Source organism: Drosophila kikkawai, chromosome X (genome assembly GCF_030179895.1).
Source record: "Drosophila kikkawai strain 14028-0561.14 chromosome X, DkikHiC1v2, whole genome shotgun sequence".
Lineage (NCBI taxonomy): Eukaryota > Metazoa > Arthropoda > Insecta > Diptera > Drosophilidae > Drosophila > Drosophila kikkawai.
Window position 1 is genome coordinate 21,241,629 of NC_091733.1, and position 22,655 is coordinate 21,264,283.

The 22,655-nt window shown below is 35.6% G+C and overlaps 1 protein-coding gene across 1 annotated transcript; it reads right to left on the minus strand.

Annotated features, from left to right (window-relative positions):
- On the minus strand, window positions 1-1,129 carry LOC108079930 (DNA ligase 1-like). Its single transcript, XM_017174464.3, has 2 exons — window positions 984-1,129; window positions 1-927 (listed from the first exon to the last, which is right to left on the minus strand). The coding sequence occupies exons 1-2, from the start codon at window positions 1,053-1,055 to the stop codon at window positions 136-138; spliced, it is 864 nt and encodes a 287-aa protein (XP_017029953.1). The 5' UTR covers window positions 1,056-1,129; the 3' UTR covers window positions 1-135.
- Window positions 1,130-22,655: the final 21,526 nt, after the last annotated feature.

Below are 22,655 nucleotides of genomic sequence, written 5' to 3' on the forward strand. Positions count from 1 at the left end.
TTGATCGGTGTAAATTTGTAATTTATTTTTCAAAACATGTTAGGAGAGTGTGTTTGAGTTTCTGTTTATTTTTTTTTTTGCAATGATTTAAATTGTAATTAATGAAATTGAATTTATGTTTCGTCAACTTGGGAGCTAATTACCATCGATTGGCTTACGGATGACAAAATATTGGTTATTGATATATACGATTTGCATTACGGGAGCCAGGACAGTCGGACTGCTAGTGCCAGCTGTCTCCTTAGGATTCTCCTTTTCCGGATTATCTTTTGGCTTATTTTCCATTGGCTTATTCTCCTTATCCAGATTCTCGTTTTCCATATTATCTTTTTCTGGATTCTTCACTTCCATATTCTCCTTTTCTGGATTATTCTTTGCCTTCTTTCTCTTTGACTTATTCTTCTTCCTTTCTGGATTCTTCTTTGGGTCATTCCCCTTTTCCAGATTCTTCTCTTCAATATTCTGCTTTACCAGATTCTCCTCCGCCAAATTCTTCTTTTCTAAATTATTCTTTGGATTATTCTTCTTCTTTCCCAGATTGTTCTTCGGTTTATTCTCATTTCCCGTGATCTCTTTTAATACATTCTCCTCAACCTTATTCTCCGAAACCTCCTTTGGTTTATTCTCCTTTACCGGCTTCTCCTGTTCCTGCATCTCCTTCTCCGAATTCCCTTTTTCATAAGTCTTCCTTGGCTTATTATTCGTTTTTGGATTATCCTTTGATTTATTCTCCTTTTCCGGGCTTTCCTTTTCCGGGCTTTCCTTTTCCTGATTCTCCTTTTTCTGATTCTGCTTTGCCTTATTCTCCTTTCCCGTATTCTCCTTCTTCTCCTCTACCTTTGTCTTATCCTTCGGGGACTTATTCTTCGCGTCTTTCGGCTTCTTCACATTTTTGAAGTCGTGATATTGCTTACCCTCAAGACATGTCTGCGAAAATCGGAGGCTGGGAAATTGTGTCGTCTTTAGCTAGAATTTCCACTTACCGTGCAAACGAAAATTGTGTCCAAAACTTTTCTATTCTTAGTGCACAGAGAGCAATTACTAGCAGGAGCCATTTTGCGGCTTTACGATGACGAAAACGAAAATGAAATAATTCTGATTGTCATCCAAGAAATTTTCCTTTTACTATTTCTTTGTAGTGAGAAAAATATGGAAAAAGCGAATTATAAATCAAGGAGTTTTGTCATAGGAAAAACGGTCACACCAGCGGTTTTTCATCCAATCAATTGAAAATGAAAATTTTAATGAGGAAACATTTAAATAAAAATTAAATTATTGTTTATTAAAAGGTAAAATACAGTGTTTTCCACTACTACGTTTAATGTGATTTTCTAAAATATATTTCATATAAAAATTAATATAAGAAATCAAAGGTGAAGACAACTTTTGCCATTCGCCCCGAATATATAATAATTTATTGATTTTTGGGGAAATTTCATAAGTTTCTAATTAATTATTATTATTTTTGCATAAAGAATTTTATTATAATACCGATTTCCAACACAAACTACAAGTTAACTGCTTTATTATATAAACCCGCCTTTGGTTTAATGTGATTTATTGTTTGTAATCTCAAAATAAAAGTGATAAATAATATATACAACTAATTATTTAATTATATCCCCACAATTTCCATTTTGTATTCCCCATTTGTATTATTTTTTCTTGCTGACTTCACTTAAATCCCTGGGATTTTTCGCCCATTTCGACATGGCGCTGCACTTGATTATCATTGTTGGGATTGTCTGCTGATTGTCAGCACTTTGACATGCACAGCAACTGGCAGGGAAAGACGCTGCATAAATTAAAACTGCGAAAATACCGCCTCAGACTCAGACTTTGACTTCGAGTCCCTCTCTCTCAGTTTTTTTTTATTTTGCAATGACGGCAACTCAAGTTTCACTTAATTAACTGCAATAAGAAACTGAAATTAACCCCGATCCCGAGCGCGAGTCCAGGACTTGAACTGGAGACAGTGACTGACGAAAGTTTGCCACGAAGCCAATGATGATGACGATGATGGGGATGATGATGAAGATGGAAAGTGCGGAAAAGAAGGCGAAACTTTTCCCACGCTGCACTCTCTCATAATTCCGTTAGCTAATTTGCATCGTTATAGTTGAATAGAGGGACGTGACCGGGTCCAGAAGGATATCCCACATCCATATCCCGGCAATAATTGTGTTAATAATTTGTAATGGGGCAATAGGTTGTTATATCTTGGTAAAAATTTGCAAGGTTTCCTTTAATTAAATGTTAAAAACATAAAGTTACGTAAATATTTATGTAAATTTTAATTTATATTTATTGAAATATTTATAAATACATTCTTTATATATATATTTGGAATGTCTTTCTAATTTTCTCATTGTTTTTAGTTTTCTTTACATCCATGTTGCTAGATGCATGTTGCTGGCAACATGTTTCTATTGTAACTGGCAACAATTGCGCAACATTGTTGCATTGCTGTGGCCATGGAAAACCTCGTCCAATTGGCTCGCTTGTGTGGCCCCCGAATCGGGCTCGTTCGGCATCGTCGGGTAAAAGACACTCGGCGGTAAATCGGGAAAATTGGAAAAGCGTAAAAGCATGGGCCGTCTTTTGCGGCGCAGTGTTCGTGCGGCAACGATGCAGGTTACAGGTTACCGAGGTGGTTTACAGGTAACAGGTAGCAGTTATCAGGTGGCAAGACTCTGGCTCTTGCTCTTGCCTTTGTTGTTGTTGTCATTGGTGGCCGTCGACTGGCCGAGTGGCGGAGGTTCTCAGATGCAGCAGTCGTAGTCGGAGGAGCAATTGCACTTCAATTGAAGGCTCTAAGAATTTCAAGTATTTCCGGCAGCCGGTCGGGAAAACGGCAAACGGAAAAGGAGCCGGAAAAGCGCACTCTGCCTTTTTGCATTCCGCGTGGGAAAGTCCCAGGACTGCACAGAAGAATGCAAATCAGTGATGTCAATGGTTATATTCTTCTTTTTTTGTTTTAAATATATATATTTGTCCTGGAGGGCCTGTTTGTCTTAATTGCTAATTTTATTTTGATTTTTTAATTTAGTTAGAGTTAACTTTTGGAAGTTCTTGGAATTTATCTTCGATTAAAGTTTATGATTTCAAGATTTTAACGGCTTAAAGTATAAAAAATTTAAGTCCTTTTATTTTTATAAATATTATTACAAAATAAATAACCTAAAAGTAGTTCAAATTCTTATTTTCTATAATTATTATCTCCTTTTTCTCACAATTTTTTGTAGCTTTTCTTAAATCGTTCTTTGGGGCAGCACTGTTGGAAATGAAAAGCCCTGGAAAACCCCGAGCTCAGAACCACAACCGAAACGCAACGAAATGAAATGAAAAGGGGGCAGCGGACCGGAGTTCAACTCAAACGGAGCTTAACTTAACCTTTGGCCCCAACCGCAATCCTCCAGAGTGGGCGGGGCCCAGACGCTGCAGTGCCTTTAAAGCTGCCCACACCGATCATGGTATGAGTATGGAGGTGAGTATGAAGTGCATATAGAGTGAGTATAGAGTGAGTGACTGTTCGTATCTGGGAATATCCAAAAAAATGATTTTTATATATACAAAAATAACCAAATGATTATTGCTTTTGGCTCAAATGCAGGCCAAATGACTTTTTAATTATAGAATCCTGCCGCACCACCTTTCTGCGGGTCAATTGTCTGAATTATCATCCATGAAATTGTACAAGAGATTCGTTTTTATCGTAGTGACTCCCAAAAGGACCCTTTTTAGCCATGTCAATTGCATTGAAGGGTTAAATATTACCAGAGTATAAATTCAATATTGATTAAATTCACAAAGTTCAAAGTAAAAAAAAGTTAAAGCTAAAAATACAGTTGGAAATTCAAACCAATGATGCAATTTAAATGATTTAAGGTTTAAAAATCACTTAAAAGCTAGCTTACTAATTTATACATTTTATACTTGTAAAGTTAGGAAAACCAATAAATCGAAATCTAAATTTAAAGTAAAGCCAAAAATTTGAGTACATTGAAAAATTAAACACGAAGCTTATATAAATATTTGAATATAAATTAAATATTAAATATTTTAAAGATTTAATATTTTAAATACTAAAAATATTTAAAAGATTTAATATTTTAAATACTAATAATATTTAAAATATTTAAATTAAAAAATAAATAAAACATTTAAAATAATAAAATTTTATATTTAAAATATTTGAAATTAAATATATAAATATTTAAAAAATATTTAATCTAATTATAATAATATTTATTTCAAAATTTTATTTTATTTATTTAAAATATTTAAATTTAATTTGTTTAACTTATATTTATTTTTTATTTTATATTTAATTATGTTATTTAATATATATATATATTTAAAATAAAATATTTTAAATATTAAAAATAAAATATTTTAAAATAAAATATTTTAAAATACTGAAATATTTTAAAAATATATTTTAAATATTGTCTCAAGTGTATTTTTAATTTTCCCATAATTTTCGCATTTTAAATCTTGTAAGCCCCCTCAAAATGCCAACTAATCACAGGACTAACCTTCTAATTAACCAAAGTAAAGCCACTCCGTTTCCATTTTACCCTAAACCCAAAGCATTTAATGTTCCATCAGGGGAAGGCGGCAAAAAGTGGCGCACGAACAAGGCAGACACAATTTACCTACAGCAACTTAAACTAAAAGTAATTCCACTAAAATGTTTATAACAAAATCCAAATACGAATAATGCTGGCAGGGGGGAAAGGCGGAGGTGGTCTAAGCGAAGCTAAGGCGGATTTACCTTGTACTATTTGCCACCGTGTCTGAGCAAGCAGACGAATTTTAAAAGTGAAATCAAACAATGCGAAAATAACTTGCAAAACAATGTCAAGTGTTTGGCGAATGAATGTATATATGTATGTATGTAGTGCCTGAACAGTACCTGAATCTGCATATATATGTTTTTTTAGAAGGGGCTTTTGGGGGTAGCCGGCGAAGCGGAAACGGAAATTGCACGACAAGAAACGAGAAATGAATTGGACGAGCACAACAAACTGAACAAACAAATAAGTTTGCCACGGAATCGTTACCTTTCCTTTCCGTTTGGTTTTATTATATTCTGTTCGCTTTCGACTTGTCGGAAATTTATTTGGAAAATCGAAAATTTTAGGAATATAGAAAGACTAAGTATTATTTAGAAATAATATACATATACATATATATATTTTTTATTTTTATTTTACATTCTGCTTGCTTGAAGTTAAACAACTACGGCTTTAGGCTGGCTTTTTTTTATTTGTTTTGCTAAAATTAATATTTTAAAATGGTAATAAATATAAGGAAGTGCTATGGAAATAATTAGGAGTCGTAAAACCTTTAAGAAAGTATTTCCAATTATGTTTCTCTACTATTTTACTTTGTAAAAAAACAAACAAAAAACAAAAAATGAGTTTTAAAATATTATTGCATAATTTTAAACATATTTATAAGGATTTTAAAAATCTCAAAGATATAACTCATAAACCTTAACCTAATCAGTGCCTTAGGACATATATTTATATTTCAATCAGGTAATTAATTGATTATATATCAATCAATTATATTTTAATATATATTTATAAACAGTTTATTTTTACTATTATTAAATAAATGTATTTTTTAAATAATTATATTTTAATCAGGTAATTAAAGGAATAATTATCAAACTATTTTATTTTATAATAAAAAATTTATAAACAGTTATTATTTTATTTATTTATATTTTCAATATTATTTTATTTATATTAATAAAATGTTAATTAGGTAATTTAATACATACTTATAAAACTATTTAATTTAAAAAAAAATTATAAACAGTTTATTAAATTAATTATTATTATTATATTATTATTATTATAATTATAATTATAATTATTATTATTATTATTTTTATTATTATATTTTATTATTATTCTATTAATAATTATTATAATTATATTAATTATTCTTAAATCAAATAATTAATTGATTTAATATCAATATATTTTATTTAAAAATATTCTTATAAATAGCTTTTTTTTTTATATACGAAAAAAATATTATGTTTAAAAATCTAAACTATTTTAAAATCTATTGCTTAGGTGCCATTAGGTTTTCTAAATTTAAATGTTATTATGGCATACTTTGCAGGACTTTAGAAACTTATTTCCAGCTTAAAACTGGTTTAAATTAATTATTAATTTCTAGATTTCTTCAAGTGTAGCCCCCGAACCGTCTTGACATGGCCAATGGATTTGCATGCCTTGCTGGCCATTGTTGTTGGCGGGCGGCCAGGACCAATGTCGGTATGCTGCTTGTGTTTGTGCTTCTGCGTGTGTGTGTGTGTGTGTGTGTGTGTGTGTGTTAGCCAAGGAAATACTCGGCTTGTTGTAGATACAACCGCAACAGTTGCGGTGACACTTTTGTCGCTTTGAAGCAGTCGAGAAGGCCACTTGAGTCAAGTGCAGCCAGGGCAACAGGCGGGCTTACCAAGAGGGGGACGCGGGGTGGGGAGCACTTGCCTTTTGGGGTAAAGTTAGCGGTGAAAAGGTATGCCAGGCGTCGACGACATCGACGACCTTCGTCCCTTTTGGCACTCCGCCTTGACGATTCCTTGTTGCGTCAACATTGAAACACATTCATGGCTGTGTTCCCCGTTCCCCGCCCTGGGCCGCCCCTGGACTGCGGGTCCTTAACGCTGACAAAGCCAAGTAAAAGTTAAGTTAAGCAGCTGCCAAGTGACTTGAAAGTACTTGAGCGCATCCTTAAGCAGGATATCAACTGGCAAAAGCGCTGAAAGGAGCAGCCGCCGCTGGTCGTCTCTTTGCCGGGTTTTGTGTCTCTGCGAAACGCATGAAAATATTGTAAGGCGAAGGATGAAGGACGAAGGGCAAAGGAAAACTGCAAGCTAGTGACAGGAAATCTCAGTCGAAAGTCGACATTCCGCTCCCGAATTGGAGTTGTTGCCCCGGCGAGTGGTCTTTGTATTTAAATTATAACAAATTTTTTTCAATTTATAAAATAAGTCTTGAATTATGTGACTAATATTTGATTATATTTTAAAAATATTAAATATTTAATAAACTGTTTTTTTTTTTTATAATAAATAAGGTGACAGTTTCTGTGACTTGTTACTTGTTTCTTTGGTTTCTCCTTCTTCTATATGAATTCTTTTCGGTTTCTTTTATAAATTCCTGTGACTATGATATGCGAAGGATAACGGAGCATCTCTTGTAGACAGGACAGAGCTAGTCACTAGTCGCCTGTCGCGACCACGGCACTGGCATCACGTTGTGGCCTTTTATTAGATACGTGCTGTATCTCTGTTTACCAACTTTGATGGTGTTAATGCTGGTTTGTAGCTCGTGGCGCTGCTCCTTTGGCTCCTTTCCTCCCCAAAAAGGAGCGGGAGCTTTGTTCTCGCCGGTGATATATATCCGTCTGGTATACATTTATATATATACATATATATATATTCCTGTTCCCTTTCCATGTGTGGACAGGGGCCATGAAAAGTGCAGCGTGTTTGGAAATTGTGTTCAACATTGGTTAGCTTTGGGCTTGGGGGTGTGGAAACCTTAACTCCTGGCCTGGCTTTAAGCCGAGCCAAACAGCTGACACTGTTTGCTCTTGTTTTCCTTTATGTCTTTGCTTCGTTTTCCACTTTTGGTTTTTATTTTTGTATTTTGGAAGCAGAAACGAAACAGAAACTTGTATACAAATTTAATTAAAAGTGCAATTGCCCGATTTCTACAACGAACCCTGGGCTATATGCATGCTCTTGGTGGCCTGGTACACACGGAAATATTCGAACGCCGCAGCCGCACTCGGAGCGCATTAAAAATTCAGCAGCAATTGTGTTTTTTGGGTCCAATTGGAGGTCAGGACGAGCGCCATCGGTGGGGTTCAAGGGGGGGTTTAAAATTATTACATAATTTAAATAAATTAATATAGTTGATAATTAATTAATAAAAAATGAAAAAATCTACATATGATTTAATAAAATTAAATACAAATACATGTAAGTAATCAGAAATATTTTTTTTTTAGTTTTTTAAATTTTTTCATATTTCTTTAAAATTTTGTACAATTTTTAAAAATTTTTTAAAATTTTTTAAGCTTAAAAATAAATTTACCTGCTAAAAACTTCGACTAAAAAGGTTTCCGAAATGAAATTAATGCATTTTGACTAAATTTTTTAATAAGTTTTTTCAATAAAATTACATTTATATAAAAAATGATTTAAATTCACTATTTCACAGTTTATGTATTCTTTTTAATAAAAAAAAAAGCAAATACATAATGCAATTTCCTTGTGAAATATGTAAAAGTGTTATTTTTACGAAGAATACATCCATATTTAAAATATACAATATAATTATTTTAATATTAATATTTTAAAATACTTTAAAAATTATATTTAATATTTTAAAAACTCTTATTTCAATAATTAAATCAAAGTTATATAAATCTTAAAATTTTTTGCGCATTTTTCTTGCCGCACCCAATGGACTCCGTCTCTGTAAACCATCGCCGGGTAACTCCAAACTCCTACTCCATCTCCGGGACTTGGGGGGGGGGGGGGGGGGGGGGGGACGACCTACGAGTGTTGGGGGAGGGGGGTAGCAACTGGAGCTGCTGCGTTGTCCGTTGACTGCAGCAGCGCCGGCAATCGCATGGACCGGAAATGCGCAAAACTAACGGATAATGGAAAATGGCGTTGGCAACTGGCAACTGGCAACTGGCGCAGCCGAGTGTGGCCTTAAATGGCGCGACCCCGGGATTCGTTGCCTCCAAACTTTGGAGCAGGGAATGGTGGGATTCAGGATGCAGAGGATGCAAAAGGATGCCGGCTGCCGGTTGCGAAATGGAGGCGACTGTGCGGCCGCATAAACTCCCGAATAACGCTAAATGTCATGGTTATGTTTACATGCGGTGAAATTAAGCGGAAGTGGCCGTTAAAGTTTTCGCTCCGATCTGGCTCTCGCGCAATTAAAGCAAATTAATGCGGAATTAATTCATAGACGCGATGCCGCCTGGACAGGGCCAAAGCCGATGATCCAGTAGTGCCAGATGCTGTCCAGTCGCTGGACTCTGGCGATGATGTGTTTACTGCCTTCGACTCTGACTCGGATTCCCATATGGATTCTGGTTATGGCGATAATGATGATGATGATGGTGATGATGGGTGAGCATGTGGCTGTGGATGGAGGAGAAAGGAGCAGGAGGCTCTCGATGATTTACCCCGACGGTCGAGGTAACCATGTGGAGGCTTGTGCAATCAGCAAAGCTGTAAATTATCAAACGCATCATTCAATGAGCCAGTCGAGCACTGAAAAAAATTACTTAAAAAGTTAAAAAAAAAAATATTAATAAATAAATAAAAATAAAGTTTATTATAAATGTAAAAGAAAATTTAAAAAAAAATCAATCAAAACTTTAAGATATTTTCCTTAACTTTTGGTCTCAGTGCATTTGGGGATTCCCAACAAGTGCTGGGATGAACCGTGGGTAATGAAGCAAATGCCACTCCTCCTGGCCAGTCTGAATGGCCAAATGGTCGAATGGATGGACTGTCGGCCGTGTGGATGGCCGACTGAGCTGGGTTTTGGCCTGGCAAACAACCAGCAAGCATCGATTATTCCGAATGTTGCATTTTCAATGGAGGCCAGGAAAAGGAACAGGACCCAGGACCAATACCAGTACCAGGACACCTGAACAAATACCATATGGTTATGGACATACATATGTACGTACATCGATCCACTGAGACACAATCAAGCCCTTCGCTTAATTTGGCTAATTGGAAAGGGCCTACTTTTGGGTTTTTCATTTAGCCCTTGGCTTTAATACCTTTTCTTGTAATTACAAAATAAAAACATATAAATAGTAATAACAACTTTTAAAATGATTAAAATCTGTGTTGGTTTTAGCCTTGAGTTTTTAAGTATTTTAAAACCTTTTTTTTTGACAATTTTTGGCCAACAAGTGGGCCTGCTTCAAGGGAGTTGCAGGTCAGAGGGCAGGGGCGTCCAAAAATTGGCTCAATGAAATCGAAATTGTGGCCACACACACACATCAATGGGGACTTTGGCTCTGGGAGAATTCTGGGGGATTTCAGGTGGCACTGTTTGCGACTGTGGAGGAGGCGTAAGAGGAGGTCCACACTCCTCCGGGGCACAGATGCGTGCACGCGTGGCTCAAAGTCAAATAGGGAGCCGGATTCTTGTTGCTAATCCTCACCCAGAATACCCTTTCCACTGCCACATTTTGTGGCACGTGCAGGAGGCACAGCCCAGTGCTGTCAATTCAGATAATTTCAAGTACTTGCTAAATGTTTCCTAGACATTATCTTTAGGGTAAAAATTACAGGATAAAGAGAGCCCCAAGAAAAGACTTACCCAATGTAGTAATATAAACCTTTAGAGTTTAAATTTAAGTATACATTAAAATAATACAATAATTAACGAAACTTTCAATACATACAAATATATTCTTGTAACCCTATTTGAAGCTGCAAAACTTGGCTTGGCTCTTGTTTCGGGCCTTAATTGCCATTCTAAACAGGTTGCACTCCATTGCCGTTGACGCAACAGGAGAATTCAAGTCTCGTCTTCGACGACGCCACCAATGCCGACGCCCCCTTGAAATCCCAAATGCGGTAATTAAATCAGTCGGCGGCTGCCTTCAATCCGGCCAACTCTGGCAAATTGTGGTTAGCTTTTGGTAAGAGGGTGTGTGCTGTGTGTGCTGTCTGTGTGTGTGGACATAATCTCAATGGCTTGGTTTTGGCATTCAAGGAAAGTGCCTTGCCCAGCCAAAGTTGTGCCAGGAAACTAAGATCCTTTCAGGGCGGCAAATGAATTAAAAACAATTACAATAATGCTTTGCATAGCAAGGAAAGAGTGGAAAAACATAAAGGATTCTTTCTTAAAAATAGTAAAAAATAGTTTAAAGATGGTATATATAATTATTTAGTGACTAGTTAAATCTTAAATTCAGTTAAGTATATAGTTTTCTCCTTGAAGGTATCAAAAGCCTCTTTTATTTCCATAGAAATACGCATTAATTTATCTACAATTTATCTTAATAAAACCCGGAATACCCTCAAGACGGAATATCATTATAATTAATCTAGGAAACAAATGTAAAATGTAAATCAAAGGTATTTCTGTAGCATGTAAATCATTTGTGAAAGGCTGTGATGGAATTATGGGGAATTAATTCGGAATCGGAAATGACTTTAGTGTGGCCAAAGAGCTGCAATTAATTTATTAATTTATTATTAATTGTAAAGGCCAAACAGAAGAATGTAAGAGGCTTAACAGCAGCTTAAGAAGGGCTTAAACGAGGACTGGCTGGGCCTAGAGAAATGTTTGGTTTATACTTAAAAACTCAATGAGAAACACTCGAAATTAGTTGCAGAAATTAGCAATATATATAGAAGTAAGGACAAAAGGCAATTTGGAAACCTATCAAAGGTCAATCGGAAGCCAGATTCATTTTGGTAACGTCAAGAGTAGATTTCCGGCTTCACAAGCTTTCCTGAAAATATTTATATGTATTATGTATTTGTATAACTATATATCAATCAAGAGCAAGGACACTCGAGCGTATCCTGATTGTCCTCCTCGGCAATTCAACAACAATTGCAAATACTTAATATTTATTTATTTGCCATTTTGGCATGTTTGCATTGTCCTAGGTGCTGGACACTCCCTCCCAGCTCCTTTGTGTCCTGGCTCAATCTCAAGTGTTCTCCTTCGGTCTCTGGGCTGCATTCAAGTTTATTTGACTTTGCTCTGGACATGTGTTGCAGTTTTCCTCCTCGTCCGGCTGGCTATCCATCTGAACAGTTTTCCACCCAGGCCTTGGTCCTTTTTGGTTTTTGCAATTGACCAAAAGTTTTCCTACAGCCAGGAAGGGGGAAAGGAAATCGCTTGCTATTTTAATTAGTTTGTCCAAAAGGCCAACAACTTGGGCAAACAAAGAAATACTCAAATACTCAAATACTCAAATACTCGAATACTCGAATGCCCCTTTTCCTGGAAGTGGGAGTAGAGCTGCAGGTCAGGCGGAATTCAATTATGCCAGCTTAATTGCCCCAAGGGTTTCAGTTTTGGTTTTGGTTTCGGGCCATTCAAGATCTTGGCGAAGAGGATTTAGGGTTTTCCAGGAATTAGATTAGAACCATTATCGGATTATGATGCTACGAAAATAAGCCAGCCTTGAGCAGCAGAAAACTAAGCATCCTTTGGATGAGCAAGACCAACTTAGTTAGGGCTAAAATTGTGCAGAATCTATCAGTTAAAAGCATAGTATAATATATTATAATTAAAAAAATTTATTTAAAAAATTGACCAAAATTATAAGGTTTAATTCAAACTCTCTTGCGTGCAGAAACTATCACTAAAAATCAGAATACCCTCTGTACATTTCATAAATATTACATTTCATATTTTACAAATTAATTTAAAATATTTACCATAATTATTTAAGTTTAAAACTTCATCAGAATAGCCTCATAAATTTTATATATTTTAAAAAATTAATTTAAAATATTTACCATAATTATTACACTTTATTTTACATCAGAATACCCTCATAGGTATTATATGTTATATTTTAAAAATTAATTTAAAATATTTATCATAATTTTTCAAGTTTAATTCAAACTTTTTGAGTGCAGAAACTATCACTAAAATCAGAATACCCTCTGTATATTTCATAATTAATTAATAATATATTTTAAAAATTAATTTAAAATATTTACCATAATTAAAAAAGTTTAATTCTTTATCAGAATACTCTCTGCATATTTCATAAATATAATATATTATATTTTAAACATTTATTAATTCAAACTCCCTTGCATGCAGAAACTCTAACTAAAAATCACACCCTGCAATTTTATAATTATTTTAGAAAGGAATTTTAAAAGTAAACCATAATTATTAAAGCTTAATTTTACATAAGAACACCCTCATTAATATTATATGTTATTTTCTATAAATTAAAATTAAAGTTTAATTCATTAATTCCTTTGAGCACTTCAAAACTCCTTTGCTTTGATTTCATAAATTTAATAGTTGGCCGCAGGCTTTCGCTTTCATTTTTTTATTTTGTATTACATTCCCAGCAAATTCAATATATATTTCCCATAAATTTTTATACATATTATCCGCCGTATGCTGTCCCCGATTTTTCCATTTTCCCCCCTGCCGCTTTTACCCGCTTTTACTATATAAGGGAGTCATCATCGTTGATGGTGCCCGCGGCGTTTTCTATAACGCGTCCGATTTTATTACATATTGTGTGTTTATTGTCAACGCACACAAACACGCATACACACACACACCCGCACACACTATGGCAATTTTGTTAAAAAATATAGAAAAGGGAAGAGAACTAGTAGAAGGGAAAGTCCAAGGAGTAAGAAAATCGGAGGCGAAATGCCCTAGAGCACAATAAGGGATGATGGGAATTTTACTAAGAATTTTTCATTTCCTTTAACTTTGTATGAGTGGCGACCACACACACACACATATGTGGGTTGTTCGTGTGTGTGCACTGCAAGAAACTAGTTAAAAAAGAGAATATTTAATTACAAAATAATAAAATATGCCTAGGAAATGATTTGAATAAAGCCTTTTAATTATTATAATTTAAATAAATTTAAATAAAATGGAAATTTTATTTATTAAAGTTACTTATACAAATTTAAAGCCACAACTTAAACAAAAATTTAAAGTTTAATAATTTTTTTAATTTCAAAAATATATTTATTATAAATAACAGAATTATTTCCAAAATATTTTCCCTAAGAAACTCTCACAACGTTTTCGCTCAGTGCCTTTTGGGTGGAGCGTAAGTCAGGCTGATGCGGATACGGATACGGATGCTGATGATACCGCTCCTGCTCCTGCTCCTGCTCCTGCTGCCACTTCATCTATTTTCTTCAGACAAGGACAACCCACGAAGGAGAGAGAGGACTATTCAATATTTCCTTGGGCGTCCTGTTTTCGGACAAGCGAATTTTCTGGTGTATTTTCCGAGGGGGTGGCCATGGCCAATGGAGAGTGTCTCCTGGGCTTCCACGCCTGCCAATTGGACAGTGTCCTGTCGCCGGATATTGGTCAGTTTGGGTGTACGAAAATTCGGTTCATTCGAGAAAATTGCACAACATTTGAAACGAGAGTAATGCATACTTTTCACCTAGAATAGATCCTTGAAAAACTTGTTAAGTTACACTTTTATATTCTGCAAATAGTTTTTAATAAATTCCGGTTCAGTAAATGTACTTTATTTCATTTTTTTAGGCCTTTCCCTCACTCCCTACTCCCTGTCAAGTACAATAAATGAAATCAAAATGGCAAAAACCGATTACGAAACTTGTCAAACTTTCGTTTCTGCGAGCTGACCAGCGACAATCCACTGATAATTACTATCTGGGGAGCACTAACTTATAGCAGCCCCGTGACTCGGGCACTTTTCCACTTTTCCGATTTCCCCAACAGAAAAAAAAGAACTGGGTGTGAGGTCAACTTGTCGACACTTGGCTGTAACTTTTTGGCTTCTTGAATTATTTCTTCTTATTTTTTTCTTATTTTTTCTGGGATCTGGCAATCAAGAAAACGCAATACGTGTGTCAGCGGAAATCCAGGATCTCTGTGCGCGCAATTATTTAACTTTTCATAACTCAAACAAACTAATAATGCAATACAGCGACAAATATTTGTTGACAACACACGAGCACTGACTACTATGTAATCAGGGAACAAATGCAACAACATTGTTGACATATTCCCAGAAAGTGCCGAAAATTACTTTATAACAGCCAACTTGGCTAGCTTACAAAGGAAAGAGCCAGGACTTGGTGCAGGATAAGTGAAAAACTTGGCGGGGAAGCGGGTAAGCAACATATTTTGTTGCACTGCACTTGGTTTACTAATTAAATATGATAAATATGAGACGATGAGGAAACTTTTGTGCAGCGCTTGTCACCAAGCTGAGAAGCTACTAGCTTTTCACCCGCTTTTCACCCACTTGTTCACCCCTCTGTTTGCCCTCCTTCCCTTTCGGTTTGCTGTCACAGCTAATAAAGTTGCAGCTCGTGTTGCAGCTGCTGGATTTTGTTGCAATTTTGATACGCTGTCCGAAGTGTTTTGCAATTACTGGTGTCGTAGCTTAAAATTGCTGATGGCAACGGGAAAATATAAGTATCTCAAGGAAGAGTAAAGCATTTAAATTCAACTATGTATTGCGGCATAATTCGATTTTTAGATAATTAAATAAAAACTTAAAACGGGAAATTATAGCTTTGGAAACAGGTCAGATTCTGTCTTACAATAACTAAAGGTACCTGAAAAATATCTAAAAAAAAAAAAATAAAGCAAGCGTTTTTAATTAAGTAAATAATTTAATTAAGTTTCTACTACACATTAAATTAAGATTTAGCTTTGAATTAGTACATTTTTCTTATGACAACATGTCGGATACGTAATTTGTGGATGTACAAAGTATAAAATAACTGAAAATACCTGGAAAATATTTAAAAAAATAAAGCAAGCGTTTTTAATGAAGTAAATAAATTAAGTACATTTCTACTATAATTAAAAAAAAGATTGAGCTTTTAATTAGGAGATTTTTCTTACGACAACATGTCGTATACGTAATTTGTAACCTGGAAAATATCTAAAAAAAAAGTAAATCAATCGTTTTTAATTAAGTAAATAAATTAAGTAAACTTGTATTATCATTTAAATTAAGCTTAAGCTTTAAATTGGTAAATTGTTCTTATGACAACATTTCGGATACGTAATGTCTGTCTATGAAAAGTCAAACTAGTTTTAGCTTATTTATGGCAACAGAAATGAATCACAAATAAGAGTAAAGCAAGCTTTCTTAATGAAGTAAGAGCTATTTTTAGTTTAAAATTATTAAGATTAAGCTCTTAAATGTTAGATTATTCTGTTGACAACACGTTGAATACGTAATGTTTGACTTCAAAAAGTCAGTCTGGAAGAAATTGTCCCAATTGCTAGAAGAAACTAAGATTTTATTATTATCATTTAAATTGTATATATCTTTTATAAATAGTTTAATAATTAAATCTTTCAATACTTGTTACTAAAGCCTTGCCTTAATTGCTGTGCATATTCAATTCTTGTCTTGTAAGCGAAACTTGAGCTCTAATTACTAATTGGCTGCCCTTGCAGCATAATAATGCGTTCTGTTTGTCAGTGTCAGGTGAAAATTATGCAATTTAATACCAGATAGAGGTGGGAAATAAGCCAATGTCTAGGTATTAATTAAGAACAAATAAGTGGCAAAGGATAAATAAATATTGTAAGCAATTATTAGCTTAGGTTTTCTTACAAACTACAGCTAAATAAAGTGGCTTTAAGCCCAGGCAACCTTCAATGCCAAGGACTATATCCATACACACATGTGACACCCCCTCGGGAACGGAAACACACCCAACAATTAGTGAGACAAGAAAAGAAAAAGGCAGACAAATGCGAAATCAAAAAGTCGCGCACACAATTAGCCAGACGGCAAACAGGGGTTAACAGGGGGTGTGTGGGTGTGTGTGTGTGTGTGTGTGTATGGGTAGGGTGTATGGGTAGGGTGTTAAAGGACACGCAGGACAAAGGGACGAGGCCACGCTGGCCGCCGCCTGTTGTCAGACATCGAAATGGCCAACAATGAAAAAGTTGTCCAGCTCATTGTCGTTGTTTTTGCATTCAAAGCAGCTGTTTACAACGAACAGGAGGAATTGGTGCTTTTCCGAGGGGGTTGGGTATTCCATACAAAGAAAATGACTTTAGGCCTGCGTGGCGTCCTCATCTGTCAACTGCCGCCCAAAACAAAACAGCCCACTTTTCCCACTTTTGCCGCTGGAAGGGAACTTTTTCGATTATGCGCTCGTAAAAGTTGCCTCGCTTTTGTTTTTATGAGTGCACTGCAAAAAAAATTAAAATTATTTTTAAAAAATTAAAACATTTACAAAAAGATTTAATGAAGTAGTAAGTAACGAAAAAGAAAAGCAAACCGAGGGCTAAGACTGCTTTCAACTACTTGACCTAGAAAGCTTTATTTTTCCCCTTTGAAAAGGGTTTTTCATTTAAAATTAAATTTTCTTTAATTGAAAAATATATTTATTTATTTAATATTAATTTATAAATCAAATGTATGGGCTATTTTTTGTATTTTTTTGTACTGTTCTTGTGTGGGTGTTGCCTAATCTAACCCAGCGCTCCTTCATGCAAAGCTAACAAATATCCTCTGTCCACACACACACGCAAACACACTCGAAACAAAAGAAAAGTCACATGGCAGCGGGGTGGAAAACTCTTTGAGGAGAGAGAGAGGAGTCATTGGGCAACGACAATGTCATAAACAAGCAATAAAAAAGCATAAAAAGCCGGGGCCGGCGACAATGCGCGATGCGAGGCGCAGTGATTACCATGTGATCAACATCAACATAACCCAGGCTCCCCCCTCTTGATGACCCAAGGACCCCCGCATCGAAGGACCTTTTTTTTTTTTTGGGGCCAAGCCTCAGTCAGCGTGAGATTTTCCCTCTTCAGGTTTTCCCGTTCTTTTGTTTTGTTTCACGTTTTTCATGGCTTTTCATTCTTTCATTTGAAATGCTATAAATAAATACGTTTTTTTTTAGAGTTATTTCCAAAATGAGATGCATTTTTAAAAATAAGATTTATTTTTTTAATTATTTATTGCTTAATTCAATTATTTAGGGAAGAACATGAGCTATTTTGGACAAGAAACCTAAGCCAGAAAGGCTTGTTGAATGTGTAATTCATATTTCTATAATTAAATCTAAATTACTTTCGCTAGAAATTATTCTTTAAAATCTTAAAACCATTATCTTTAAAGTAGAAATGTATATTTGAATTAAAGACCAGCCTAGTATGTATCTTTTTCCTGACTTTAAGAGACCGAATTTAAATGCATTTATGGCTGGGTAAGTTGCAGCACGTACTTCAGTTTATTGGCACACTCGGGGGGCTTTCACCATCCTCCCCTGCTTTCCTAATCTGCGCCCATTAACCCGTACATCATTCATAGGAGACCTTTGAGGGGGTCCTGCCAGGATTTATCGTGAGCCTGGGGTTTCATTTGCGCCTTTCCAGCCTGTGTCACTAAGTGTGTTTGCTTGGCGGTTGTATGTGTGTGTTAACTGGGGGGGAAGTGGAAGTGAGTGCTTGTGCAGACAGGCTTTAAAGTCGCCAACCACTTCCGGTCCCCATTGTTCTGTTTTCCTCAGCCAGAGGCGTTGTTTTAAATAAATATAATTTTAGAAAAACAATGAATCATTTATTTAGAAACTAAAATTAATAAGAATTGTATTATTAATTTTAACAACAATTAACAGAAGTATTCATCAATATGGCATTCATGAATTCATCAAAGATTTATTAGAAAGATAATAAGTTCCCCAACGGATAATTCAGGAATTCAACAACAACTTACCAGCTAGTTCACCAACGATTCAACAACACTTTATATATTTAAATTTATATAAATTCACCAGCAATTTATATATGAATTCACCAACTATTAATGTTCAATTCCGATTAATTCATTCTGCAAATGTTCACCAACGTTTCAACTCCAACACTTTATTAAAATTTATATAATTTCACCACCAATTTATATATGAATTCACCAACGATTAATGCTTAATTCCGAATTATTCATTCCGCAAATATTTATCTTTCCAAAATGAAAGCTTTTGTTTCCAGAAATCCCCCCTGCGGACGCCACTGGGACTTAGCTGTGCTGTCGAATGCTGCCAGCCTACACAAACAAGTCATTTTTAATGCAAATATTTTCCTTTCTTTTTTTACACACTCACCTTGGCTTGAAGCAGGTGCGAAATCCTGCCAAGGACGTTGGCAGAGACGCCAACCGAGGCAGAGGCAGAGGCAGCGACTGAGGCAGAGGCTCGCTCTGAGGCTGAGGCTCCGATCAAAGGTTAAAATAAACTGGAGCACGTCATGTAAATGTTTACACATCATCACCAACATTCAGCTAAGCAAACATATCGACCTCATCGAGGCAAGGACGTGGCACCAGGTCCCGTTTTCCAACCGACCCACAGCCCCCTTCTGTGTCTCTATGTGATGGCGAGGGGTTGCAACATTATTGGCGCATATGTTCAACACAAATTCCACAGATTGATGTTGGAATTTTTTTATTAGCATTTCTATTTGCCATCAGGCTCTGTCTCCAGCATCCGGCAAGCCCGAGCACCGCCCGCCCCCTTGCAGCCTCCACACATGGCTGGAAAATCCCGAAAATGTTCGGTGCCATTGTCCTTTGTTTGCTCTATGAACCCCGGTAACATCATCCTCCCTCCAGCTCCTCTCCGGCGACCTCTCGTTCACCCGAAAACAAAGGCATTTTTAAATTGTGCGTTCTTTTTTCCAGCAATTTTTGTTGCTCTCTTACGATTTCACTCAGCCAAAAAAAAGAAAAAAAACGAAAATCGAAAAAATAAAAACAATGAAAGGCGACAAAAGGGAATAGCAGAGTAGGAAAATCGAATTGAAAGCGCCCAAAAGAGCAAATCGATTGATTTCATGTTGATTACCTTGATTTGTTGCCTGGTTTTCAGTTTTCTGTTTCCCGTTTTGTTTGGTTTTGTTTCCGTGCCTTTTTTTTATATTGTTTTTATTTTGTTTCGTTGCTCGGTAAGCGGCTTACAGCGACTGTCTTCCGATTTAGTAGCTCCAATCCGTTGTTTACATGGCCCCCCAGCTGCAATCGGAGTACGCGTCGATAAATGCCGCGATTTACGGATCATCGTGTATATTTTTTTTTCACCTCCGTTGTCACCGATAATTGGAATCGGAAGCGGATACTGTATATATCTGATGTATCTGTGTTCATATTTATTATTTGAATTAATTAGCTTCATTAGCCTTTATTGGAACTTACAATTGTGGTTTGCAGTGGCGGTTTTCTCTATTTTTTATACAATTTTTGTTGTTAAAATTGAAAGGAATAAGTGAATTGATTAATTACCTTTTAGACTTGTTTATTTATAAATTTAATAATTTGCCAAGAGTTATACATTTTAACCACAAGTATTTGGTGAAATGTTAAATTAAATAACTAAATACAAATAATTAACAATATAATGATAATAGGAAAACAAAAGTAATTTAATAACATAATATCTATATAATAATAAATAATACTTTGTTCATTGTGAAAGGGAAAAAGGTTATTTTTGCCATGTAAATTAAGGGTTACAATAAAGATTCTTTTCTGTTAATTCTGCTATAAATTCACCAATGAACTCAACAATGAGTTTTTCCAATATTTAAACCTTTCACATAATTTCATTAAAAAAATGTAGTAATTAGTTTTTAGTTTTGAAAATTTCACCAATGAATTCCACCTTTTAAGTTTGTTTATTTGTAAATTAATCTCTGTAATAAACTCATAAATAAATTCACCAATGAACTCAACAATGAGATTACCTTAAGAAGTAACCTTTCACATAATTTCTTTAAAAAAATCTAGTAATTAGAGTTTAGTTTTGAAAATTTTACCCATGAATTTAACCCTTTAAATTTGTTTATTTTTATATTAGTTACTGTAATAAATTCACGAAAAAATTTACGAATGAGCTCAACAATTACCTTCCCATTCAAATAATTTCTTGAAAAATCTAGTAATTAGTTTCGAAAATTTCACCAATGAATTCACCAACAAATTCACCTTCCATAAATTAAGTTTCGACTTAACTATTAAAGTTTAAAGCAGGTTTTCTTGGTAGATTGATGTTACCTTAACTCTAAAATCAGACAAGTATGAACCTATTCGCTATCATTTCAATGCTGTTCCATTGAAATTCCATCCAACTTGAATTGAGAAATTGGGGCCTCGCTGGCTATTTACAAGTACATCAACATAAGTCGACTCGCTAAGCCAGCCAACCCATCAAACCATCAAAAGCAGCCAAATTCAATAATTTATACGGCCATCTCATCGGCTTTAACCTCGGCGCAGAGAGCGAGCCAAAATAGAAAATTCGGAAATCTGCAAATTGAAAAGAAGCAAAGGCTGTGCAGCGCACAGGAAAATGTGGAAAAGCGTGGGAAGGGGGCAGGCTGGTTGGGAAAAAAATGCCTCCATTACGTATGCCAAACACGAATCGAAACTTAAAAACTTTGCACGATAAGCTGCTGAGAGGCAAATGGGCAAGGTCAGAGGGGAGTTTTCCCTTTATATAGTAAGTAACCCCTGGTAACCCCTCGCAGAAGGATGCCAGTGGATCGGGAACACCCAAAAAAAATGGGGCGAATACAAAGTGAAATGAGTGGTGAAAGGAGGCTGAAACGAGGCTGGGGCAATAAAGGCGGTGATAAGGACCCCTGATAAGAGGGAAACTGGATCTATGGAGAGGGTGCCAAATTGTCAGAGGTTGTCAACTAAAAAATGGCATTAAGGTGGAAAATCACGTACGCCGGATTTCGCCTGTCTGCCTTGTCACTCGCCCGGCTCTTCTTCATCCGGCTTTTCCTCTTTCTCTCTGTGTGTGTGTGTGTGTGTGTGTTTTTTTTTTTTTTTTTTTTTTTTTGAGCCTCTTTCTTTCCTGGAAAAGCCAGGCAGGCAGGCAGTGTCGTAGGCCGACGTCAACGAATTGAAATGAAATTGAAAATTATACGGGTAAGTGTGGGTGTAGCTGCATGCAGCGAAAGAAAAATCAAGCCACCAACTAATTCTCATATAATTCCCAACTGGTTCTAACATTCCATGATTCAAGTGACTGTTGCCGGCCTCAGGTATAGACAGTGATGAGCTTCTCTGGATTTGTTTAGTGCGCGATTTTCCAAGACTTTTCCCCCGCACTTTGCTCTCTCATGCAGCAGCGCTAAATAAACACAATTTTCGCAGCTGTCCCCCCTCCGATTTTCCGCTTTCCGCCCGCTGCTTGCGGTCGCTTGTTTCATAGTTTCCAATTGCCAAGAGTTCAGCGGTTCCCACTGCCTGTCTGTCTCGCTTTTTTCTTTGCATTTATATATATTTTTTTATTCTTGTTCAGCTCTTTCTTAAGTTTTTCCCTACTTTTCCATTCTTTTCCCAACAAATTTCACTGCAATTTTCCAGCGCCGCCGCCAGTTCAGCTGCGCAGCTGCATTTTCTTGAGCCCCTCGTGGCTGCGTTCCATTTGTTGGTTTCGGCTAACGAAAATTTTATTACAAGTTTTCTATAATCGACTTGCGGTCTGCGGTCCCACTTTTCCCTCTTTTCCGCCTTTCCATGCTAATATCGTAAAATTCTTATCGTTCGCTGCGAGACTTTTTGGCATTTACGTAAGTGTGTTTGCATTCGCTGGGCGGCGATCATTAAAGGAGTTATCGGTCGAGTGCCATCACAAAATACAAATTTATCGATGCAGAATATTTTAAATTTTCTAGTTGAAAGCATATTTTCTAGGAGTTTATCTATTTAGTGAACTAAAACTTATTTGTATTATTTGGCAATGCATTTTTAGTGAATTTTAAGAGAAATGTTAAATGCTGACGATATAAAATCGATTTTTAATCGATTTTTATCTGGAAACTGAAATATAAATATTTCTTTGTAAGTGGTTTATAACTTTTTGCCAAATTTTATGAGCT